This window comes from Delphinapterus leucas, chromosome 19, assembly GCF_059928025.1.
Source record: "Delphinapterus leucas isolate spDelLeu-1000000601 "Yukka" chromosome 19, BTC_Dleu_Yukka2, whole genome shotgun sequence".
NCBI classification, from domain to species: Eukaryota; Metazoa; Chordata; class Mammalia; order Artiodactyla; family Monodontidae; genus Delphinapterus; species Delphinapterus leucas.
Window position 1 is genome coordinate 65,025,683 of NC_143147.1, and position 25,595 is coordinate 65,051,277.

A 25,595-nucleotide genomic window follows, 5' to 3' on the forward strand; every position below is an offset into this window, starting at 1 on the left:
CTAAGTAAGCCAGACAGAGAAAGACAAATATATGATATCGCTTATATGGGGAATCTACAAAAAATAAATGATACAAATGAACTTATATACGAAACAGAAAAAGACCCACAGACATAGAAAACAAATTTATGGTTACCAAAGGGGAAAAGGGCGGGGGGAGGGAGGGATAAAGTAGGAGGTTGGGATTCACAGATACACACCACTCTATATAAAATAGATAATCAACAAGGACCTACTTGTAGCACACGAAACTCTACTTGAAATTTTGTAATAAACTATAAGAGAAAGGTATCTGTAAAAGAATACGTATACATAAAAAGATAGATATATATGTGTAACTGCATCACCATGCTGTACGCCTGAAACTAACACAACATACCGGGCAATAAGCAGCAGATATCCCTTCAGGACCGATGGGTCATTAAGTAGTTCGTTTTTCTCATTAAGGAACTTATTTTCAGAGATGTAAAGTATTCACTGTGATCTAATGGAGTTAAACCCTTTCATGATGTTTTAGCATTCTGATTACAAGTGGCGCTAGTTTACTTACAGTAGGGAAAAAAATGATCTTGATGACAACCCTGGGGGGCTGTGAGCTTACTCTTGCCGTCACCACTGCACTCACATGCTGTGGGGAGCTGAGGGGGCAACACTCAGGCACTTAGGTACTGAGTCCAGAAAGGCTTCTCCTCCTGAAACGCGTTTCCTAACCAAATGCTTCAGAGCGGAGATCCCCAGTCCTCTTCATCCCTCCGACACAGGAGCCCGTGAGGTGTCCTGTCCATCTGGGGCAGCGCTTGGCACACTTTCTGTAAAGGGCCAGAGAATAACCATTTTCAGCTTTGCAGGGTCTATGGTCTCCGTTGCAAAAACTCAACTCTGCCACTGCAGTGTGGAAGCAGCCACAGCCATCACCTAACCAAAGACGCAGGGCTGTGTCCCACGGAGACTTTATTTACAAAAAATAGGCCACATGCTGGCTCGTGTCTGTGGGCTGTCGTGGTCTGCTGACCCCTGGGCTCAAGGGGATTGGGGAAGAGGACATAGCTGAGAAGTCATTCTCACCTACCTTTGTACCCTGAGCATTTCTGATCTAGAGTAAGGCAAAGGGGCAGGTGCAGGGAGACCCCTCCCTGACCGTGTCTCTTACAGGGCATTTACAAAGAAAGACCACAAAGCCTTTCCTAAAGGCAAGATACTGTTTTTGGAGTTCTGAAAATTCTGTCATATTAAACTAAAATAACTGCCTCTAGTATACTCTTCCTCAACCGTGAATTTTTCTTTATGGAGAATTCCAGCACACCTTTTCCTTAACCATGAGAATTTGATGCAGAATTAAATTACTCCCCCTGGGGATAATTAGAGAGGCGGAGGGGGGGACAGGGGGCTGAAGAACAGAAAAGGGAGATACAGCAGCAGATAAGCCAGCGTCGAGTTCTGGGAAGAGAGAAGGAAGAGGTGTGCAAATACATGAATGCTGGCCTTAGAACAGCACACCTGCTTTTTCATAGTTTTGAAGGAGCTGGGACAAAAGAGGGACTGAACACATGTATTTTGGCCTGAGGATATTACAAGCAAAGGGAAGATACAGACAGACCCACCGACTGATTGATAGGGGCATACTGCTATCTGATATGTAATCAACCTCTGATGTTGGAAAAGAGGTTGAAAACCGTTATCCACCTGTGAGATCTACATTACACTTCCCTGAAGCCTTTGTAAGTATCCAAGTTATTCTCTAGGGGCCAAAGCAGAAAATTAGAAAAATATGGAATATTCTGATGAGGGAAGAGACATAAAAACCCCACCAGCCAAAAACAACCCTAACAAAGTGGGAGGAATATTTGAGTATTGCACTGAAATTCTTGGGAAGGGATAGGGGTGGAGTTCTGAAAAGCTTCCAAGAAGAGATGATAAGCAGAAACCATCTGCTCACTATTATACTGACTTAAGATGTGGAAAAGGTGATTTAGCCTTCTGTTTAGTGCGCTGCTTTAATTAGCTTAAAATATAACCTGCCAAGGATTTTTCAGAGGCTCACCTGCAACTCTGAACCCACCCTCTGCTTTTATGTTTCTGACACCTGCCAAGATGTGGTCAAGGACCCAGAAGAGCCTAACCATTCCCAAGGGGAGGGGTCTGATGTGTGCTGATCTCCTGCCACTTCACATACTATTCTGTACCAGTGTACATGTAGCCAAGTATCTAGTGGAGATGAACAGTAAAATGCCAAGATACAGAGAATAAGTTGAGAGAAAGATTTAAAATTGAGATATGAGCTATTAGGAAATAGCTATTAAAAAATTGTAATGACGAACTCTGCCATCTTCTTGTCTCCTTGAATAACATCAGCTTTTATGATTAAACAAACTGAAGTTTTTTTCAGTAACTCTGTCACTTTTGAGAACAAGCCAAAAGAAATATCCAGACAGAACCAGATCTGTCCACATTAAAAAACTGGCTTCCTACAGAGTTGCTAGATTCCAGTAATTTTATTCTTTTCACGCTCTCCCCTGCCCCCAGTACGTTTCCACTGTTAAATTTGCACCGCAGCCATCTCCACCGTCCCTGCCTTGGAGCGCCAAAGCTTTCTTACGTGGTGTCCAGGTCAATGCTACTTACACCAGCGCTGCAGCTCTTAGGATAAACAAAGGTGAACACAAGGATCTAAGAGGCCATTCTGTTGACTGTTTCTACGTCTTGACTCTACAGATCATTCTGTTATATTTTTGTTTTATAAATTTAGAAGTAAAGCCTTAAGCAAAATGAGAAGTTTCTGTCTCACTTTCTTCAGTCTCAATTTAGAGATGTGAAAAATAACCTCAAGCATCACCTAAATGGTCTCCTTCAGGCGGGTAGAACTTTCAGGGAAGGCTTTTTCCCTGTGAAAGAAATGACTTGGGATTTTAGGCATCTCCGTTTATGCGGGGATGATCAGAAAGGAATTCCTCTTTCTCACCGATGGCCATGCATATTAGACAAGGGCCAGCAGCTATGCCCTGCTAGTCAGGATAGAAGAGTTTGGTGCAGACACATTCCCGCTGCTTGACCTGCGCCCTATGTACTGGTACTGAATTAGCCAACGAATCCAGTTAGAGTCAAATCTGACATTTTAGAAGCTTGTGAATTCTACTGGCCTCCAGTGTTAATGATTATCTTATACTTTTACACTGAAAATTTTCATCTGGAAAGCGTTTGGGGTTTTTTTTGTTTTTAAATTGTGGAAGAATACTGGGCTATTTCTGTTTTTTTTTCTTTTATAAAACAATACTTTAAAAAATGAGCATAAGTTATCTGGAACTAAAAGAGCAATGAAATCTAGGCATTTTCCTTCTGGTAAGATTTGGAGCAAGCTGAAACGCGTCACTATAAAGGTGTTGTGCTTTTAATGTTAAAAGTGGAGTAAATAAAACAGCTCTAAGCCTTAAGACACACTGATAAGTGACAGCTGTATTTTGCTTCTCCTCCTCTCTTTTGGGGTATAAAGCTATTTGGCTTCAATCCTAAAAGGAAGCTCTTACATAGGAATTAAAAAGTCACCTTGGAGAAGAGCCCTGATCTTCTAACAGGCAAATAGCTTTAAGGAGAAAACACAAAGCTCACCAGATCTCCAGTGACAATCTTAAATGGAGCATAACAGCAGTTATGTAAATTCTAGTCAAACCTTATAAAGGCCACTATAACCAAAACCTCCAATAAAAAAACCTCCAAAAAAACCCTCTTAGGCAACAGCTCATTCTCTAGGGCATGTCAGATAATGCAAAACTGAAAAAACAAAAAAGCAGTTGGGAAAATCCCTTGGAGGTGCCTATAATGGGATGTGACCTGTAATTTAGGCTAAAAATAGAGAAAGGCTTACTCAGATGCTTGAAGCTCCAGCTACAACAAAGGACGAAGCACCCTGTGAAGAGCATCACGATGCCACCGACTCCTCTGTTCTGCACGGTGGTGCGACACCTGATCCAGCCTGTTCAAAGAGAAGGTCTCACTGTTAGAGGCAAAGGCCCCTAGGGGCCCTTATCTGTGAGGGACTCAAGTTACCCGGTTAGCTTAGGCAAAGGAATCGCAAAGAATTTACATACCACTATATTGCACGTGTGATGAAAAGGCTAAAACCAAAAGATCTTAATTTTAATAAATTTAAATTAGTCACTCTTATTTTGGGGAGTTTGGTTAAAATCTTTCGTGGGGAGGAGATGAATACAGCTGGTTTAGTTGAGGTTGAGCCTTCCTGGCTTGGGGACAATCAATGTGGGGAAGGCAGAGACGGGCAGGTGGCAGAGAGAGGCAGGGGTAAGTACTGAATAAATGAAAGCTGCTCGATAAATGGCAGCTGCTACTATTAGCTTCGGTGCTTTTAATTACATGAGCCTCCTGGATGAAAACAGCCAGGCAGGAGAGCAGTAAGACTACAAGGGTGTCCTCTTCTCTTTCTCGAGCCTGCTGTAACAGCCATGGCTAAAGGAAGAGAAAGTTCTCCAAATGCTTGGAGCCAGTAACGGAGCCCAGCAGTCGTGATTCCAGCCTCACCTGTTTGGACAGCTCCCAAGAGCCTCCTTAGAGAAAAGCTGGAGGTTGTGAGCCTGGCCGGGGCTTCCAAACTTCTTACCGCCGTCGAACTTCTTTCCAACAAAGGAACTAGGGTTCCAAACAGTCACTGTGATAATTCATTTAAATCCATCCTCTTCCCCAACACTCAGTGCCCAAGGTTCCCAGGGCGAGGCTGCAGGAAAGGTATATTCTAAATAGGTGGATTAATGTCTGCCTTGGGCTGCAGCTAACTGGTAACCACTGAAGGTCAAAGCCGTCTATTCCACATCAAGAAAAGGTTCTTTGACAGACTAAGGGACCCTGGGGATCAGGACCTAGATCCATTTCCGATCTGATGAATATAGTGCCCAGATGATCCAGGGATACATACTTAATGAAATTAATCATTTATACTTCCTCTCATCTGCTAAACATCTTATTAGCAAAAAGTATGACTTTCTACTGTCACGTTAATTATTGCTACTTGTCACTACAACAGTCGACAAGCCAGCTCTATCAGCCCAGCCCAGCACTACTGCTGACCAGCACACTTCTTATTTATGTTCAATACATGAATAACTATAAAGTAGAACCAGAAAGGAGGGTTTAGGCTATGTACTTACATTTTCCCTGCCCCTGTTATCTTCCATGTTTAATGACAGGGAATCTCCACTATTGCTGGTTCTCTGGTCTTGGTTTGGTTCATTAGGATAAAGGGTAAATTAAGCAAATATTTACAACGGGTTTAGCAGGTGTGGTAAAAGTTGCTGTGGATGTAAAAACACTACCCAAGGGCTTCCCTGGTGGCGCAGTGGTTAAGAATCCTCCTGCCAATACAGGGGACATGGGTTCGAGCCCTGGTCCAGGAGGATCCCACGTGCCGCGGAGCAACTAAGCCCGTGCGCCACAACTACTAAGCCTGCGCCCTAGAGCCCGCGAGCCACAACTAGTGAGCCTGCGCGCCTAGAGCCCGTGCTCCGCAACAACAGAAGCCACCGCAATGAGAAGACCGCATGCAGCAATGAAGACCCAACGCAGCCAATAAATAAATAAATACATTTAAAAAACAAAACAAAAAACCCCACCACACGGATACCCTACTGACAGAAATCCTGGTTTCAGGTTAGAAAACAGCCTTTATTTCGCTGTTTCTTGGCCTTTAAAAACCCATGACCTATAAAGTTTTCTCACTTGACCTTCTGGTAACCCCGTCAGCCATATTTTGCTTTTTGTAATTACACAAAGTTTTTTTTTTTTCCAAACCACCTTCTCCCCTGCCACAATTTGAGAACAGCCCACTGCTGGGTCTGAGGCACCTGCGCCAGGGCCATCACCTCCAGGAGCAGTTCTCAAACTTGGCTGACCTTCAGTGACACCGAGGAAACGTCTGAAAATACAATTCTGAGGCCTCGCTTCACAATCAATCTCTGGGGATGATGCCTAGCAATCTTTACTCTTAAAAAAAAATATGACCACGTGAAACTGTTAACTGTCCAGATTTGGGAACCGAGGACCTAGATCTCTTACACTTTCAGCCCCAAGGCCAAGGCACCTGAATTCTGTAAAGGCCCAGCCAGCCCTCCCAGCTGAACGCTCTCAAGGCAACTGGGACTCTGAGAGGTTTCCTTTGAACGAAGTCCTCTATTGCTGAGAGCTCTCAGACCCTGGTACTTGTTGAGTCTCCTGAGATTTAAATCTTGGACTTCTAGAATCTACTTTCCCTCAGGCCAGGAAAACTTACTCCTTCTGGTAGTGAGGTCCATGAAAATCTTCCTCCCTGAAGCTCAAAAGACTGCACCTAGTGCTGCCGAATTCCATGAGCCCCATCCCGACTCCTGATTAACTGCAGCCCAACTTGGTGGCATCCTCAGACCATCAGTCTGCCTCGGGATTTCCGAGCCTAGGCCCTCAAAACACAGCCATTTTTCATCGGCCATGAGAGCCTCTGGTCCTACCTTGTTTCATCAAAATGAAGGCCCTAGGTGCCTTTCCAGCTGGTAGAATCACCTCACCTAAGTTTACTCAGGTACCTGATGCACGAGGACTAGCTGTATTTCCCCGTGCAAGAAAGAAAACTGACGACATCCTGGAGCCCAACGGTCCAGTGCAAGAAACACTGCCCGGAAAACCTTGGCAAAGACCATCAGATCACGTTAGAAACTGGATACTGGGCAAGTTACTCATCCTCTCTGAAACTCAGTTTCCTCGTCTGTAAAAGGGGATAATACCCATCTCTCAGAACTGGTATAAGATTCCTTAAGATAACTTAGGTAAACATGCAGGTAACACACCTGATATATAGTTAACTTAGTAACTCTTAGCTCACTGGCCCTGCCTTTAAGTATCAAAGGGATGAGTTGGTTTCCTGAGATAGAGGAGGAGTGGCCCATCAAAGGTTTTGCCTGAGTAAGGGCACATATAGCCCAAGCTCTTCTGCAATGACTGCTGGGAGGTCAGTCTGACCCTGCAGTCACTGGGGACAGTCATTGCCAGGTGAAGGTACAAAGCTGAGGAGCCACACTACTTTTTTATCCTGGTAGATTTGACGGCCTTGAAGTCCCTGGCCAACTAAGGAATCAGGTCTTGACCTTAACTGAGATCCTAGGGTCTCCTCTAGTGTCTCCTGTTCATTTGGTAGCAGCATCACAGTCTGGCCGTTAATGGTGGAGCCAACTTCCAACAGTTTTTCAGTTTACAACAGAACTAGAGCTACACGTTCCCCGATACAGGAACCCAAACTAATCACACATTACAGACTGTGACCAATAAAAGAGAACAAAATCGCTTCTAGCCACTATCCTGGAAGAACTTACTATTAAAGGAAAACTTGTATTTTTCCCCCATATTTAATTTCACAAGCCTAGTGATTTAGTAACATGAGTTACTGTTATCTCTTACCTTATTGTTACTGTAATCTTGGGACCTATTAAAGGGAATGTTACTAATAGCTTAAATCAACTGTGATACTGACCACTAACTGCCCTAAAGTAAGCCTGAGGCTGAGTTTAAAGACCATGGATGTACAAGCCAGACGGACCTGGATTTGAATCCCAACTGCCGCTTACTGGTGAACGTGGGCAAGTCACTGAGCCCGCTGAGGCTCAGACTCCTCGCCCACAACAGGGCAATCTTTGGCAGTGACAGCCCCTCAGAACCCTCAGGAGGATTAAAGGAGATAATTACATCAGGCATCTCGCACAACGACCAGAAACCGCCATCACCTGATAAACATTCTTAGTTCCCTCCCTTTTCCCACTAAAATGAACTCACCTTCGCACTACAGAGGGTAGGACAGAATACAAAGAAGCCCTTCTACTTGCTAGAGATTAGCTATGGGCTGTGTGAGCTTATGCCACTGAAAACCACAGAGAAGCTTGGAGATATAAACAACACCTGTGTGTCTAGCTGTGGTGCATTTTCTACAACATGGTTGAGTGAAAGCTTTAAACTAGGCCTCAGGAGACAGGGTTCTACTTGCACCTCTACCACTTACTGGCGTGTCACCACCCTGGACAAATCACTTATCCCCTGTGCCTGTTTCATCACCTGCAAAACAGAGAGAAAAGCACTCTGCCCACCTCTCAGAGTGGTGAGGCCAAAATCAGAAGATAGGTGAAGCACCCTGAAAACCACAAAGCAACACAAACGTGAGTATATTAATTCTATGTTAAGATGGAGTAGGGACTTGATACCACAACTTTGTAAAGACAGTGAAGATGTTAGACCTGTTCGTAGAAAACCCGGTTAACCACTGAGGCAGCTGAAGGAAACGTAGCTTTAAGCTAGCAACCCTCTTAATACACGTCCATTTTGAAACCTTTAGAAAGGGATAATTAAAATACAAAAGAAAATGCTTGGGCTTCCCTGGAGGCGCAGTGGCTGAGTCCGCCTGCCGATGCAGGGGACGCGGGTTCGCGCCCCGGTCCGGGAAGATCCCACATGCCGCGGAGCGGCTGGGCCCGTGAGCCCTGGCCGCTAAGCCTGCGCGTCCAAAGCCTGTGCTCCGCAACGGGAGAGGCCACAACAGTGAGAGGCCCGCGTACCGCAAAAAAAAAAAAAAAAAAGTGCTTTCCACAACAGCCAAACTGGGGCTTAGTGAATATGTGATCATTCACAAAAAAAACATAGTAGAGGGGAAAATGTATCCTTTAGGAAGGGATAATACAAGCTTTTCTGCTGCAAGCCTATTCTGAGTGGCTTTGTGTCTCCTGTCAAAATAACCCGAAAGCACCAAAGAACACTAGGCAAGAAAGAGATGGATGCTACTGTGACCACGCCTAACCACGCCCCTAGAGAACCCAAACAAAAAGAAGTAATCCAAAGCTTCTGGGGAGGAAAGTGGAGACACTCTATGTTCCGTAACTAGAGAAGCAGTTCAGTAACTAAAGGTGAGAGCAGAAAAAAGCAAGGGCACGGAGGGGGCCGTAGGGAAGCTCTTGGCTCCTACCCGGGCCCCCGTCCTGCCCACTGCTGAACCCATTCTAGGCACCAGCAAGGAGCATCCAGGGAGCTTCGGAAGAGACAGACTCACAATCCAATCAGTCTTGATGCCCAGCCTCTCTCCCCCCATCCTTCTTACCTAATCTCTCGTGTCTTGAGGCTCCACCTTTGGTCCTATTCTCTGTGGCCTAACTTCTCCAGGGCATGGATTTCTGCTCCCTCTTGGCCACACCCTCTGCTCCTGATCTTCACCGGCTCATCCCTGAGGCCCCACTTCCACCTGCCTTGACTGCCACCCCAGCCTGCCCCCAAAGCCAAGAACCCCATCTGCTCTTCCCTTCTGTGCTACTCTATTTATTAGTTTTGTTTTTTTTGCGGTACGCGGGCCTCTCACTGCTGCGGCCTCTCCCATTGCGGAGCACAGGCTCTGGATGCGCAGGCTCAGCGGCCATGGCTCACGGGCCCAGCCACTCCGCGGCATGTGGGATCTTCCCGGACCGGGGCACGAACCCACGTCCGCTGCATCGGCAGGCGGACTCTCAACCACTGCGCCACCAGGGAAGCTCCCTTCTGTGCTACTCTAAACTGCTAGATGCTGCATCTGACCACACGTCTGGGACCTATTTTCTGCCCAACCTGGTCCTGACTGAAATCTGAGCATGGCGCTCGCTCTGTTTAGGCAGACCCTGAAGTCTTCCTGTTTTTCCTGAGTCTCTTCAGCTTGAATACCCACCCAATTTCTAGAAGAGGCCATGCCTCTTCCAAATGTAGGCGGTCAACTGTTACCAGCATCACCGGCCAGCCTGTCATAGTCCAACCCTCACCTCTCGGTGGAGGGGAAGGGACAGTGATAAACCACTGTTAATACTGACCCCTGGGAGCAAGAAGCCACGTTCTGAGGACACTTACAAGCGCAGCGCACTGGAGTGCCTAGGCACAAGGAAGGTCAAGTGAGTGAGAATGTGGGCGTTCTGAACCTCACCGATTCAAAAGGCACAGAGCTGTCTGGATGAGCTTGAACGAGAGCGTGTTTACCTTGTGAGCAGCTTCCCCCCTGGGTACTGGTGAGCGCAGGCTTCTGGGCCAATGTGCCCCAATGCTGAGGCTTCCCCGGCAACACCCCGAGTCCAAGATAACCTGGATAGAGCTCTGGAAACCACTCCAGCCCCAGGGAGCTGGATAGGGTCTTTCTGTCGGTGGCACTGATCTGACCTGTGAAGGGGCTTTCAGAAGCGTGATGATGGGTTGAATGTGCAGAATGCTGGCCCCTGGGGTGCGATGCTGGTGGCCGACGGCCCGACTTGGGTGTCAGAGAAGCTTGTTCCTCACTCTTTGTCAATGCCTTCATAGCAGGGACTTGATTACGGCTGCAGGCTTCTGCCTTCTCTTCTTGGAGAAATTTCATAGCCAGAGAGGCAAGACTTTGATTACGTGACTGTGATACAGAGAGAAGCTCACTGCAATTTGTCCCCGTTGGCGTGAGCAAGTCTAAATTGGGGCCTTCACCTCGAGATTTCCTCTCCATGACTGAATCATCGCTCACGGCAGCCCACTCCTGCATTTCTGTTGCAAATGCGCTTTTCTCTGCATTTCCTTGGCTCCCACATGCCTCTGCTCCAAGGTCAAGTCCTTTTCCCTGGTTCTCCTTGACCTGGATTTTACCTAACGGGCTAACTTTAAAAGCTGCAATTTGTGATTCTGTGTTCTTTTCCCAAGTCCCAGAGTCTCTAGTAGAGACTCCCAAGAGGTGATCCCCGGCCTTGGAATCTCTCTCACTGCTTGATGATGTGCTTACCCTTTTAACCCTGTAATTGAGATTCGTGGGAGAACTGTGATAATCGCCCAGAGGCATATCTAGTAATTTTATGAGAAGGTTCTGCCTTGGGGCATCCACTCTGTCCAATCTTAAATCAGCAGAAGTGGCTTGTACATCATTAGGGAAGGCCGAAGAATATTTCCTATCTTGATTTGACAGAGAAGCTTCCATTGGGCCAAGAGCTAAAGAAGCTTCAGTCTCTGAAGGGTTATTTCTACTTTCCCCTGATTTAGACAAGTCTTCAGCAAGCTCTTTTTTAGAAGTGGTGTTTTCTGATGCAGAAAACTGAGCTGTAGTTTCTCCCTGGGAAGTAATCTTCTGTTCAGTATTTTTTAGCATTTGGAGGGAGGGTTGAATTTGATTCTTGAAGTCTTTATCAGCCTTTGTATTACTTGTTTTTTCCAAACCAACAGATAGTCGTGGAGAGGACTTAACTGTCTGTTGCTCTGATCTGTCCCCTTTCAGTTCAGGATTTCTTTTCTTACTATCTGTCCCTAACCCTTTCTCTTTTGCTTTAACCGAGTCTCTGATTGGCCCTTTGATTTTTTTAGCACGTGCGAGTGTAGCCGGCTTGGACTGACAAACAGCAGGCACAGCTGGTCCTATCATCTTACAGTACGGCAGATGGGATTTTAATCGTTTAAATGGCTTCTTACAGTAAGGACACACTTCCATTCTGGGTGGAACAGCTCTCCTATTCCTGAAAAAGAGAAATGTGAGGTTACGGGGAGCACACAATCCATAGAGTAAATACTAATACTTTATTTAGGTGTTGTACCTTTTAAATTCATTTGAAAGAAGCTAGGTTGAAGGACGTTTTAAAAAATTTCTTCTGACCCATTCTTTTTCTTCCACAGGTAGAAAACAGACATAGTTGGATTTTAAGACCAACATTCCTGGTTCCATTTCTGCTTGGTATTTCACACTTCTTAAAGTCTCTTAGGAATCAGTCATTACAAAAGACAACCAAAGAGGTTTTTCAACATCCCTAACTAGGAGGTGAGCCAGACCAAAAAACTTAAGTCTAGTGAATTAACGCTTAGTGGAAGGAAAAGATGTCCAGAATACCAATCAGATAAAATGCCAATAAAATGTGTGCTATTTAACATTGTAGCAAGTCAACTGGATAGCACATGAGTATAAAGAAACTTTTATAAACCCTTAAGCACATCATTCAAGGGAAGAATGGTGAAGAATGAAAAACTCAGGCTGGGATTTCAAGGTGGCTTAGACTAGTATTTCCACAGTGATATACAGAAGATCCACTGGGGCAAGGAGAAAATATTAGAGCTTCTATCGTCTAAGCATGAAAAACGAAATGCTACTGACATTTAACGCATTAGTAATAAGCATATATACATACACATACAAAAGTATAGCGAATGCACAAATAATACATAAGTGGAGGTGACGTGGTCCCCCATTTTTTACTTGTAGTATGGATTAATGACGAATTTGTTTAGTTTGACACTTTTGTGAAATTTATGCCACATAAAAACATTTAAAAAACTTTACACCATGTACCACTGCTGCCTCTATTATTCTCTCCAGTCAGGAAAAGGAAGTATTTCATTCCAAAGCTCAGATGAGTTAATTCTGTTTACATTTCTTATTCTATCAAGTTCCAGAGGGCAGGGAACAGGTGGACCCTGTGCACAGCTGTATTCTCAGAACCGAGCACTGGGCCTGGCCCTGGCCAATCCATCAGACCAACCGACCCACCTTATCCTACATGAAGTCACGCAAAAACACACAAACAAAAAAACTCACGAAAAACAAAACTGTCTTCTGCCAATAGACTTTACAGCAACTATTCTTACTTTGGAGGTACCCCTTTGACAATATAATAAAAGTTAGGGGCTGTTTATTTACAAAAATACACAACGGAAGCCAGTCCAAGGGCCTTAGGCTAACGACATTAGAAGAGACCTGTTAGAGGCATGTGCTTCCACACCGTGCCATCCTCACACTTAATCCTACTGAGATCTTTCCTGCACCCTTGAAGAGTAACGTCTCACCATGGATGCCTTAATGTTACCGAGTTCAAGCTCACCCGCTCACCGCAGGACAGGCCAATAAACCGAGAGATGAGTTCTTGGGGCGAGGACTAGGGAATTTGTTTGGAGAGCTGCGGCAGGCTGAGATGGGGGACTCGCATCCCAAAGAACCATCTTGCCTGAGTTAGAATTCAGGCATCCTTTATACTAAAAGGGGAGGGAGTAAAGCCAAACATTTCCTGGAGTTCCCATCAGCCTCCGGAGGGGGTGTGTTAATTTCGTCCTTCCTGCAGTGATTCACAGGTGGGCCTGGTCAGGCTGTTTCCTCTGAGCTAAACAAAGGTATTTTAGCTTCACGCTCATGACCTGGGAGGCAGGGTTCCCAGAGATGGCCCTTACCAAAGCTTTTCTAGAAAGATGCTGATTTTGCGGTTGTTTCTCCTGGATGAGCATGCCTCGCTCTCCGTTCTCCAGTTGCGATTTTAATGTCGGCCTCTGAAAAACACAATCCGGGAAGTCACTCGACAGCACATACAATGAATAAATGTGGCAAAGTGCTGGGGCAAATTCAAATAACCGAGTCACCTGTAGGGAGGGCAGTGCTACCTCGGTGTTCCAGAAAGCAGACTTGACCACCGTCCTGGGCACAGGGCGGACCTCAAAGTTAGGCTAATCTTCGCCCGCCGCTCCTGCGCTCTCCAGCGGACTTCCCCGCCCCCAGCAGTACTATCTAGCGTACCCCCCTGCCCGTAACGTTTTCAGGAAAGCAGTCCTGCTGCTTCCTGGTTGGGGCCTCCCCGCAGCCCCGCAGCCCCCCAACCCCAGGCGCCGGAGCCGCTGGGACGCCTAAGGGAGCGGAACCTTCGGCTTCAGGAAGCCCTCCCTCCACTCTCCTCTTGTCGCCACATTCGTCCCCAGACCTACGGCGGAGGCCCTAGGAAACTCCCCCCACGGCAGCGCCTCACCTCGCAAGACAGATAAGACCACGAAGCCCCGCGCCAGGCCCCCACCCCCACCCCCCCCCAGCGCAGCCCACGCGCCGCTTCCCAACTCTCAGTCCTGGGACCCGGGGCAGGCCGTCCGCACCACTGCCTGATGCTTCTCAGCTATTTAAAAAAAATTGTGACCTCACAGGGATTTAACTCAAATACTTGTATCATATTATTCTGATATAGTTTAATTTAATTTAAACCTGGCTTGACTCTTAACGTATCCCCCCTCGGCTGCGAACAGGCGAAAGCTCCGGCGACAGCTAACGAGGGCCTCTCTCCCAGAAGCTCCTGGTTGCTCCGAGCCCGCCTTTTCCTGTGGGCGGGGTTACCGGTCGGCGCGGCCGGGGTCGCACCACTGCGCAGCCGCGGGTGGGCGGTACCACGGCGGCTGCGACATGGGGGGGCGCGGATCAGACGCCGGAAGTAGAGGTGGTACGGGTCCCACAGAGGGGTACTCATCGCCGGCCGCTTCCACCGGAGCCGCGGTGAGAGCCAAGGCCCGAGGGTGTGGGCGTGGCGGCCGCCGGAACACAACACCCTCTGTTTTCCCTCTTCGCGGAGCGGCGCCGCGTCGCTCGCCTCCATCAGCTAACATGAGCGAGCGCCTCCGCCCCAGGTGAGACCGCAGGGGACCCTCTTCCTTTCCAGCCCCTCGCCGGTTGCTGTGTCTTGGCGGTTGGAGCCGAGGGGGCGCGTGACGCGGGGTCCGAGCAAGCGTGGGCTCGGCAGGTCTCCATCTGGGTGCTTTGCAGTCCGTGGGAGGAGGGGAGTGGGATGCACGGGTGATCGGGTACCTGGTCCCTGGGGGCGCTGAAGGAGTGACTCCCCAGGGCCCAGGTTTCTCTCGACCCCATCTTTTCCCCCCATCTTTCCCTATTTGGAATGAAGTCTGATCGGTCCCGGAAGAGAGACGATGGCCCTAAAGCTTCCCTGTCCTAAATTTAGGAGGGTAGGGGGATGGGAGGAATGTCTGATCTTCGAGAGGAGCCCCTAGGGCGTCTGTGAGAAGACGGGGCGGGGAGCTGGTCTCCCCAAGGTCAGAAAGAAGGCTTGGGCTTAACTCCGCAGCAGGAAAGGGTTAGGTGAGACCGAAGAACTTGTGTCCTGGGCGGTTGTGAACACAGAAGGGCCGAGGACCCAAAGTGGCTTGTGGATTCTCTCTCGGCTGTAGCATTAAGAACAGGCAGGATTCTAAACTGTTTGGATGCGGAGCCGTTTGACTCGGAAGGCGGGAGGTAGGATTATATAGTGATGCACTACTTTTTCTCCGAGCCTAGGCCCGGGTCTTAATTTAGGGGGTGTTATGATTCCTTGACCCGGACGGAGGACAGTCCGGACCAAGCTGCGAGTTTTCTTTTTCTTTTTTTCCCCTTATTTCCCCCTGTAAACAGGTGGGGAGGAGAAAGTTGGGATTGTACCCGAGAATGAAGAGGATCGGCTTTATTCGAAATTAGAAAAATCCCTCATCCTGGAGTTTGAACTGAAAACTGTAGATCAGCAAGTTCAGTCTTTCATATTTGTGATGAGGAAAGAGATTTAGAGAGCTCAGTGGGTCTTTCTAGGTTCACTGCTCTTTTCCTTTATTCTGTAAAATCTCAGTGAGGCTTAAGTGAATAAGATAGGATTGCCTTGGTAGATTATGCTGGATCTTTTCTTGTCTTTCTGTGTTTCCATTGGCTTTGAATGTAATTGACAGTCTTTCCACAAGGACCCTACTCTGGAGCATGGTAAATTCATGGCAATGAGATTCTCATAAGCACCCTGAAGTTGTTTGGGCCAATAGCAAAAATCTAGGTTCTCCAAACTTCTGCATATTAACTTGGGTCATGCAGTGAGTGGGGCATAAAGCCTCTATTTGTATATTAAAGAAGAGTGGACTAAATTTGAAATTAGGGGCCAGGTGTACCAACTTGCTACTGGAATTAGTCACAGGATCCTTAGGTACAGTAAGCCTGATCTAACTGCCATTTTTTTCCTTCCCAAACCCAGTTCGTACTTCCAGTAGTCCCTTGGGATGTCTCACATATCTGAAAAAGTCGAAATATTTCTTAGCAAAATATTTCTTTTATTCTGTGCTATACACGGGTAATCTGAATGTGTTTATACTAGTAACAGATTCTTTTTGTCTAGTTCACACAATCTCAACATGGTAACTTCTTTACTATAAAAGAAGTCATTTGATTTGGCAGGGGTTTCTCTGCACCCGTGTGTCGTGGAGTATGATGGACCAGCTCCAGCTGTCTTAGCATCTCCAAGTCAGTTCTGGTCTCTGGATCTGTTTCCTCAACTTTAAGATGAAGGGTTGGTCTAAGACGGTGGTTTTTCAAACTGCAAGAGGGGTGGGTTTGTGGGAGGGAGGCTTCTACTTTAAAACAGATCCTTTATCTCTTATGGAAATAGAGGGATTTTTTTTTTTTTTTTGGTAGGACGAAAGAGTTCTGTTACTTTTTTTAAAAAAAATTGAAAACCACTAGTCTCCGTACTCTAGGATTTCTTCTATGCTTGATCTCTAGGAGATGACAGGAAGATTGGAGAGAAATGAAATGAGGAAAAGTGATGTATTTCTGCCATCCTTAGAAGTAACAGGTGCTAAACAATAATCTGTAACCAGATGGCTAGGGAGAATGTAATCGGTTATAGGGTGGCTGCTCAAACTATAACCTGGTCTACGGCATTAATGTTAAAAGTTACAATCTGACTGATTGTGTGGATGGGGTTAAGCATGAAGCTGTAGTTTTGACAATTATTAATGATGTTGTTGAAAGAGAAATGTTTCAAGGATGAAATCTGCAAAGAGCTTAGGAAAAGGAGAATGAAGAAGAGGTAGGGCTCCTCCTTAATCTAGTGCCGCGCGAAGGAAGAGGTAGGGCTCCTCCTTAATCTAGTGCCGCGCGAAGAAGAGGACTCCCAGGGGGCCAAAGAGATGATTCTGGTACCTGGAGAAATCAACTGATAATGAGGCAGGGATATTTCATGAGACTTTCCCAGAGCTTAATTGAAATCTTCAAAACCAGCCTATCCTCTTGACATTCATAGTCTTGTCGCTAGAAAGATGTATCTTGTCCCCCATTATAAAAGAGGAAATTGGCAAGTTTTGGTCAGGCTCAGGAGTTTGGTTAGAGTGACTCTGCAGCCCAGGCACAATCAGCTGTTGGCATACTGATAAAGGAGGAGTTTGGGGACCAACACGCTGTCATTTGAGGAGTTTCCCTGTGCGCGTCAGCTGGCCTTCCATCAGACAGTGTGCTTTGTAAGTGGTCATATTAGAACGAACGTAGCAGTTTCTTGGATCAAGTAGCACATCCATTTAATGATGATTAAAACCTGACATTTACCTAGTTTTTAACCTCCAGTACTTCAGGATAAGATCTAATCCCCTAAGAGAAAGATAAGGAGATCTTATTTTATAAACAACTGAGTCTTAGAATGAGGTAAATGGTGTAGCCCTCTGCAGGTTGGTTAACGCTTTATCAGAACCGCACACCCATTATTTATCACTGCAAGCCTGAACTATCCATACTCGTTCACTAATAATGTTAGATGTATTCACAAGTACAGAGGATTGAGCTCGGGGTGATAACTTAAATTTTCTCCGATGTCCAGACCTCAGCTCAGAGCCTTAGGGTTAAGGGCCTACCACAGTAAGCCACCCTACTCACATAGAAAGTATAACTGTATAGAAGGTACTGTATGTTCAAATTCAGTACTTTCCAAAAAGCTCTTTTACCCTCTAGCTATAGAAACTTGAACCCTGAAGAGATTTCATTATAATAGATTGTGCTGCTTTGTATAAATTGGCCTCTAGCCAGCACTGCCCAGTAGAATTTTCTACAGTGGTAGGAACATCCTATATCTGTGCGGTCCCATACAGTCGCCACTAGCTATGGGTAGCCACTGAGCACTGAAAGTGTAGCCAGCGTGATCGAGGAACTGGGTTTCAAATTTTATTTAATCTTAATTAATTTGAATTAACAAATATATCTCGTGGCTACTGTATTGGACAGCACAGTTCCATGTAATTTGACTTAAAATTATACCTCCTTTAATTTATTTCTGATTTCTAACTGGGGTTTGGAAGTCCTGATAGCACTTGATTCTTGCATAGAAAACATACAAATTTTGTCTTTCTTGTACATCTCAGAACACTTGACTGAGAAATACGTGTGATTTTTCTTGAAACCTGGACATTTTAAGTGGCTGGTGCTACAATCGCACAGTAACAACCTTCTCGCAATACCAGGTGGTGTAGCCGGAATAATCAAGCTAATGTGTCCAAGAGCAACCTTTCCAGTGATTGTCCAGAAAAGTAATTTAATACGTTAGAGGGCAGAGAGGTTTTGTGTTAATGTGATAATTGGGGAAAACTCAGGGATGAAAGAAAATGAAAGATTAGAGGCTACCAGAACCTCTAATGCTCTTCCTGTGTAGCACCATTTTTATAAGGATTTTAAGTGTAAATAGGCAAAGGCAGTCACTCCTGTCTTAGATGTTGTCGTACGGACAGGAGTTAAATTAGGTAACTTGGAATCGTAGCTTCAGGAGATGTAGGAAAAGATCATATTAATTAGGTGGCGTTTGAGAGCTTAGTCCTTAATGTCTTCCTGATCTTATTTGTTCCCAGCAGGCATTTCAAATTGTCAAGCTTTTTTTTTAGAAATGAGTTTTACTAATTTAAGCTCGACCATACTGCTGCTCTTTTATATTTTTGTTCTTCGTGCCTGGCGACGGTGTACTTCTAACTTTTTTTTACCTATTGGGATATCATGTGATGATTTATCTTTTTTTAGGCAAGAGGGCAAATTTGTATGTTGTCATGGTTTACAGTTTGAAGTGTCCAGAAGGTCAGTTGTTGAATTTTTTTTTTTTTCTCCTTGTGATTTAATTTCAGGAAAAGGAGAAGGAATGGCAGTGAAGAAGACCACCATCTCCCCCCACAGACCAAAAGGAGTAGCAGGAACCCTGTCTTTCATGATTCCTGGGACACAGAGGTAGGAAGTGTGGTCCAGAGTATCTGCTGTTTTCATTGCTTGAGCTAAATATAACCCAGTTACTTCCATGTAATTAAAATTTTTTTGAATAAAGAAAAGTGATCTTATTTGATTGCAGTGTTTTTAACCTCTTTTTTTTGAGTCATGGCCTTTTTTTTTTTTTTTTTTTTTTTTTGCGGTACAGAATACAGAAGCCAGCTTATTGTCTAATTGTTTCTAAACATTAATTGTCCTTAAGACAAGTATATTTTGCTGCTTCCATGTCTCTTAAAGATAAGCTTCCCATGTTTTTAAGAGAAACCGTACAAGCATTCGGAATATATAATGTATGTGTATGCGAAGTCCTATTTTTAATTGTGTTTATGTTTTCATTATGTTGCTCTGAAAAGAGCACCTGTGGGAAGCAGAGTGGAGTGGGGGGAGAGGGGAAAGGGGAAAGTTCAAACTTTGGTTTGAACTTTGGTTTCCTGGGCGCTGCAGTATGCCTCCTGTGCACTTGAGCACGTGGTCTGCAGTGGGGCAAGGAAGCTGACACTGAAGGGATGCTGCTATTAAATTATGCACCTAAAGATTTGACCCTCAACAGTTGTCGCCCTAAGAGAGAAACTCCTCAGTGGCAAAGGTTCCTAAGCCCTAGCCTCATCACTTAAAGCAGAATTCCATAGATCACAGTTCTTCCACAGCCAAAGTAATTTGTAGTTTAATTAGTTCTCAGTAATGGGATTTGACCTATATCCAGTCTTTACCAGGAATCCAAAGTAATTCCCTCAGGGAGAAAAAAAATCAGTAACTGTCATGTAGGTAATACTCAGGAGCAGTTGATGCACCAGTGCAGACTAGATCCTTTTACATGGAGACTTAAATTTCTATAGCTTTTATCCTCCCTTTTAAATCTTCCTATCACCTTTTTTTTTTCTTTGTTTTTTTTTTTTTTTCTCCCTTAAGATTAACAGAAAAGTAATTGAACTTTTGGTTAAACTAGGGAATCTCTTTTTTCTTTGGAAGAAAACCAAAGATTAGAGGCTGCCATGAACATCTAATGATAAAACTAACAGAATTGAGTCTCCATTATTCTTTTGAGTTATAAGACTATTCATTAAAAAGAGTATGCGGTGATCACTTTCACGGTATCACCCTGAATATTTCTTTTTTTTTTTTTTTTTTTTTTGCGGTACGCGGGCCTCTCACTGTTGTGGCCTCTCCCGTTGCGGAGCACAGGCTCCGGACGCTCAGGCTCAGCGGCCATGGCTCACGGGCCCAGCCGCTCCGCGGCATGTGGGATCTTCCTGGACTGGGACATGAACCCGTGTCCCCTGCATCGGCAGGCGGACTCTCAACCACTGCGCCACCAGGGAAGCCCCTGAATATTTCTTTACTTGTGTCTGTATGTCAGTCCCGCTATGTGATGTTTGCATTAGTTCAAAGGTACAGTAGATCTTTTTTGTATTGATCTTTTTTCCCTATATCTACAATTTTGATGTTTGAGAACAGGAGTATAAATTGTCATTTTTTAAAAAATCAAACATTTCTGATCTCTTATTTTGAGTAATGCTCCTTAGTATTACAGTTTTGGTTTGTTTTAATTGCTGTTTGTAGAGAATGACCTTCACTCCCTAATACCTTTCTTCTTCTCACAGAAGAAAACAGTATTGTTATTCAGCCTGTGGGTTCACATGTCTGGTTCTTACTTGTCCAAAGAAATTCAGTGGTTAAAGCACTCTGTAATCATCAGTCTGAAGGATGGACTGGATGCCCTTGTAATAAGTAACAGTCAGTACAGGTACTTTTTACCTGTCACGGCAATCTGAACTCACCATTAGATCCCTCACGGGCGGTCACGACCCTCCGGCCCTCCGTTTCGTTTCAGCACATTTACCGGCGTCTGGTGCTGTCGAGTAATGAGTCTTTTTTTTTTTTTTTTTAAATTTTTATTGGAGTATAGTTCATTTACAATGTTGTGTTAGTTTCTGCTATACGGCAAAGTGATTCAGTTGTACATACACATATACCCACTTTTTAAAAATTCTGTTCCCATATAGGTCATTGGAGTATTGAGTATAGTTCCCTGTGCTCTACAGTAGATTCTTATCAGTTATCCCTTTTACATATAGTAGTGTGTTTATGTCAACCCCAGTCTTCCAATTTATCCCTCCCCCTCCCCTCGAGTAATGAGTCTGAGTGAACCCAGGGAGAACCAGAGCAGCAAAAGGCAGGGGAAAACTTTAAAATGGAAAAGTTAAGTACTGAATAATTGAATCGTGACCACTGGAGTAGATCATTATGTTTATAGCATAAAAATATCCAGTTTAGGGACATTTGGCTGCTTGTTGACAATTGTGTATAAAGGGGGAAATAATAAAACACGTCATTACTAGTGGATTCTTAATTTTATTAATTTACATGACAAAGTGTATTGTTAATGAAAACGGTATCTTTTAATTCTAAGGTAGGGCCAACAGGGTAAGTTTCCTTAAGAGACTAAGTTAAGAGGAGCCATTTCCTGTGTCTTTATTTTATTATTATTTTTTAAAAATTTATTTATTTTATTTATTTTTGGCTGTGTTGGGTCTTCCTTGCTGCGCGTGGGCTTTCTCTAGTTGTCGTGAGCGAGGGCCACTCTTCGTCGTGGTGTGCAGGCTTCTCATTGCAGAGGCTTGTCTTGTTGCGGAGCACGGGATCTAGGCGCGTGGGCCTCAGTAGTTGCAGCACGCAGGCTCGGTAGTTGTGGCTCGCGGGCTGTAGAGTGCAGGCTCAATAGTTGTGGCGCACGGGCTTAGTTGCTCCACGGCATGTGGGATCTTCCCGGACCAGGGCTCAAACCCATGTCCCCTGCATTGGCAGGCGGATTCTTAACCACTGCGCCACCAGGGAAGCCCCTCCTATGTCTTTCTTGAGATACTTAAGTTTAGAATTTTTTTCTTGTAACATAAAGAACTTTCATTTGGGAGTTTATTTTCATTGTAAGAGAGATTTAAAACTGTTATTTATAATTAATTTCCAGAACTCACCTTTTCCTCCTAAATGTGATAACATTGGCAAGTACTGGGAAATAAGACACGAGGTGTTTGAATTGTTTCCAACTGTGCCACAAGTAAGTCATGTTTATCTGTAAAATGGAGATAGTATGGGCCTCTTTTTCCTAGATTCTAGGAAGCTGAAGAATGTGAACTGAAGAATGTGAACCGACTTGCCAGATGAGTTATGTAAAGAGAAACTTTGAATCTACTTGTACATTTTCTTCCTGTCAGTTTGGTGGTTATTATGATCTCTACTTTTCAGATGGAAAAATTGGGGCACAGAACAATAAAGTCCCTTGCCCGAAGATACATAGCTGGTGAGAGGCAGACTGGGGAGCCCCAGAGTCTGAGTGTGAGCTACGGGCTCCTGCCCACGGTGTGTGGCCGCCTCCCAGAAGACAGATCGGAAGCTCTGAGGGACTTTGCTACATATACCCAGGGCCACTAGGTTCTAGACTTCTCTTGAATCATAGGAACAGAGAAGAATAATTTTCCTCCCTCTATCTTTTAGCTGGAAAATATTTTTCTGAGTAAATGCTATGACGTGGTATTAGCTGGAAAGCAGTTTTAGATTTCTAGCTACAAAAAGTAAGGAAATTGGGGTATAGTGGTTTTTTTCATAACTCGAATCTGTGTTTGCATTGACGATCTTGAATTTTAACTCCAGTGACTTAGGTTTAATGCCTTGTGAGCCTTAGGATAGTGGTTTTTAAATTGAGATATAATTTACAGGTATAGGAATAAAAAAGTTTTTTGAAAGGCATTCTAGATGATTCCTGGTAGTTAATGTCTAAGGCAGGTTCGTTTTTCTCTCTGGTGAGCAAGGAGTGAAGTGATTTGTCACTCTGCATCTTCCTGTTGGGTCCTTTACAAAGGTAGCTCCATTCCCTGACCTCAGACAGTTATTGGATGGGTAAAAACTAGCTAGATTTAACTTATTTAAATCCATTTTCTTAGGCTGGCCGTTTTGGTTTGAATTGTAGCTTCACTTGTAGGAATAATGCTCTTTATTTTGAGCTTGAATATCTACAAATTACATTAGACACTTCCAGTAAATCTGGCTTCTGGTATGCAGGTATAAGAAGTACTGCTACCTGAGTGAACAAAAGCAGTACCTTTTTCAAATACAAAGACCCCAACTTTTTAAAAATACCTTTAACTTACCAAGACAGTTTTGATTTTTTAGATCACTACGAAGTAACAGCAAGTAGAGAGCGAGAAGATGTGGAAGTAAAACAGAGGTGGCTTAATTGGAACAGCCTCTGTCTTTTTTCTTGTTTCTACTAGAAGGGAAAATCTTTGATGGCATAACTCTAAAATCCCAAGGGTATTCTTAGTTGGCGTGTAGAGGCATGACAGATAAAAATATTACAGAACCAGGGGAAGCCATGTATCATTAAAATTAGGATTCTATAAATCCATTTGTTTTAACTGATAAGAATTGGCAGTATGTTAGGTGATTTTTTTTTTTTAAAGCACTGAATTTAGATGACCCTGGGGATATTTTGCATAATTTTTAAAGAAGGTATTTTAACACTCTTTGTTTTTGTTCATTCTCATCATTAATCTGTCCTAGTAGTAGGACCAGCTTAACAGACAAAACTGTTTTGGCAGATTCTGGGGTAAGGTGTTAAGGTTGTGTGTTTAAAACCCTGTAGCAAATTAACTCTGAAATTAACTTCCCAAAAGGTCCATTCAAATGCAGGAACAGTCCTTTCAAAAGTTAACCCAATTTGTAGTGTCCGTCTTTTAGAAACTTTGCTCACAGTTCAAGTCCTTGAAATATTTGTAATATTTTGCATCAACTCACAGCAAGAAAAGCCACCCCAAGCAGTTTCATATTGAACCTGAACGTTGTCTGTTTAGTAGTGAGAATACATACATGTTTTTAGGCAGAAACTTCAAACGCGATGTGGTCCAATTTTATCTTGTAAGGATATGCCATTTACTCACTGACACAGAAAAGCGACCACCTGTATTTTCTTCCCTTGCACATTTAGAAAGTGGTTTTAATTAGCCCACTGACTGCATTTGGAGTCTTATGGTCTCGCTGGTATTAGCAGACCTGGAGCTCTCTTACATCACTGGGCACTTTGGAAGCACAGAGTTTTACATTAGAAGCTCTGATAGACTTGGCTAGGATCATCCCTTGCACTTAATTCAGATTCTGCGGTGGCCTTAGGGTGAACTTCATTCTGACTCCAGGGATGGACTGTGTAATACAACGAGCAAGATTTCTTTTTTCGTTTGAGGCTCACGTAAATTTAAAAGCACCACTGGATGGGGAGATGGATGTGAGGGGAAGGTGGGGCTTGAAAGAAAATAAAATACGCTGTTGATCTGCTTTTCTAACTAACAGAAAGCATCCAGCTCTAGGTAATAAGTGTACACATATACTCTGGCTCTCTTTTTATGAAGCAGAGACTCGGTAACAATCCCACCTGGGGGACTTTCTAAAGGTTATTAGTAGAAAGTGTCTTTAGAGCTATTTTGTTTCTACCATGGGTATAAATGGGCTCTCTCTTAAACTGACTTCACACCCTGGGAAGATAAAATTCAGGGCAGGCCTAGCTGAGGGGTCAGGAGCTCTGTATGATTTGAGCCCTTGGGACTAAGAAGATGAACTTCAACTTGTCTGCCCTCTGCTCCATGATTTATGTATATTCTTTCTGCTAAAGACAGTGCGTGTTCTTCTGCCTTTATCTGCTCTACCTTCTCTCAAGACTCCTGAAAGCTCTTTCTAATACTTCTCCCTTCTCTTCATCTCTGCCCCCCAAACAATCTGATACAGAGAGGCTCCACTAAGCAGGGGAAATACAATTTTTTCCGTCTCGAGTTTTTTGGTTTTATAAGACAAAACGATTTACTTCTTCATACATCTTAAGGCTCTGATAGAGACTTAAAATTTGGTTTTATGCTTTTAGGGTTAAAAGGAAATAATGGTCTTTCCTTTATCCTACAAAGTTAGACCACTTTGATGGCTGACAGCGTTAAGACCCATTTCAGTAACTTTCAGACTTTTTGACCCGGTCCCACAGAAACGCCATATTTTGTGACCCAGTACGTACCAAATATACTTGTGCATCACAAGAGAAGTTTCACAGAACAGCCACCCTTAGCACGTTGCACTGCTTGCTTTTACTCTGCTGGTTGCTGCTTGGCCATCCGTAGATGGTGAGATATTCCCTAAAGCCCCTCGATAATGCCAAGACCCATCTGAGTGGGGTGAAAATAGGAAGCAGTGCACCTTTGAAAGAGATGTATTGTTCTTACCTTTAATGACAGTAGGGTGTAATGCTTTATGTATTAAAATAACGTGTAAAGTGCGTTCACCCAGATTCCCAGGTTCTGTATAGGTTCTCTCTTCTTAGTCTAAGAGCATCATCGGCCTGCTGTCTGCCACAGTCAGCTGAAGCAGTTTAGGGGTTCTTAAGCTGTCACGGGAGGCAAACAGCCTTCCTAAAATCTTACTGACAGTGTCAGTGTTTTCTTTAAGTCTCAGTCTTGAAGCTACGAGTGACTGGAGACCTTACTCTCTTTTGTAGTAGCCCTCCTTAGTTCTCTTACTCACGACTGTATTTTGCCCTCAAAAGAAGTATTTTTTGTAGAAGCTATAGAAAATAAAGTTTTTTTTAAAAGTAGGAGGTCCAAATTCTAAATATTTTGGCATGTATATCCTTCCAGAATATTTTTGGTGTGCATATATGTATACATTAAAGAAAACACTTTAAAAACCAGTGGACCTACGTTGTTTTGTAACCTATAAAAAAGATGTTAAAGATCTCTTTCTACCTTGGTGTATGTACATCTCTTAT

The 25,595-nt window shown here is 44.2% G+C and overlaps 2 protein-coding genes across 10 annotated transcripts in view; one reads left to right on the forward strand and one right to left on the reverse strand.

Annotated features, from left to right (window-relative positions):
* Positions 1-25,595, forward strand: part of VCF1 (VCP nuclear cofactor family member 1) — an 82,341-nt gene that overhangs the window by 51,578 nt on the left and 5,168 nt on the right. The window contains exons 1-3 of one of the 4 annotated variants that reach the window (XM_022589764.3): positions 13,851-14,391; positions 18,664-18,763; positions 21,765-21,854. In XM_022589764.3, coding sequence (XP_022445472.1) covers positions 14,171-14,391; positions 18,664-18,763; positions 21,765-21,854 — 411 coding nt within the window. In that variant the 5' untranslated portion in view covers positions 13,851-14,170. Of the gene's footprint in view, positions 1-13,850; positions 14,392-18,663; positions 18,764-21,764; positions 21,855-25,595 lie in introns of those variants that run through there. The other 3 variants (XM_089901701.1, XM_022589765.3, XM_089901702.1) reach the window with 3 other exon arrangements.
* On the reverse strand, positions 111-14,078 carry MTNAP1 (mitochondrial nucleoid associated protein 1). 6 transcript variants are annotated; one of them, XM_022589752.3, is made up of 6 exons: positions 13,749-13,839; positions 13,183-13,278; positions 10,006-11,486; positions 4,531-4,638; positions 3,860-3,967; positions 111-809 (listed from the first exon to the last, which is right to left on the reverse strand). In XM_022589752.3, the coding sequence occupies exons 3-6, from the start codon at positions 11,459-11,461 to the stop codon at positions 745-747; spliced, it is 1,737 nt and encodes a 578-aa protein (XP_022445460.2). In that variant the 5' UTR covers positions 11,462-11,486; positions 13,183-13,278; positions 13,749-13,839; the 3' UTR covers positions 111-744. The 6 variants fall into 6 exon arrangements, with proteins under 6 accessions (XP_022445460.2, XP_022445462.2, XP_089757816.1 ...); XM_022589754.2 differs by lacking the exons at positions 111-809; positions 13,749-13,839 and adding an exon at positions 13,976-14,078 and having other exon boundaries at positions 824-3,967; XM_089901690.1 differs by lacking the exon at positions 111-809 and having other exon boundaries at positions 824-3,967.

Coding starts and splice junctions, on each gene's coding strand:
- MTNAP1 (XM_022589754.2), bottom strand. CDS start 11,461: ATGGAAGTGTGTCCTTACTGTAAGAAGCCATTTAAACGATTAAAATCC. Junction 4,639..10,005: donor GGGGGGAAGCTGCTCACAAG/GTAAACACGCTC, acceptor TTGGAACCCTAG/TTCCTTTGTTGGAAAGAAGT. Junction 3,968..4,530: donor CTTGGGAGCTGTCCAAACAG/GTGAGGCTGGAA, acceptor CTCTTTGAACAG/GCTGGATCAGGTGTCGCACC.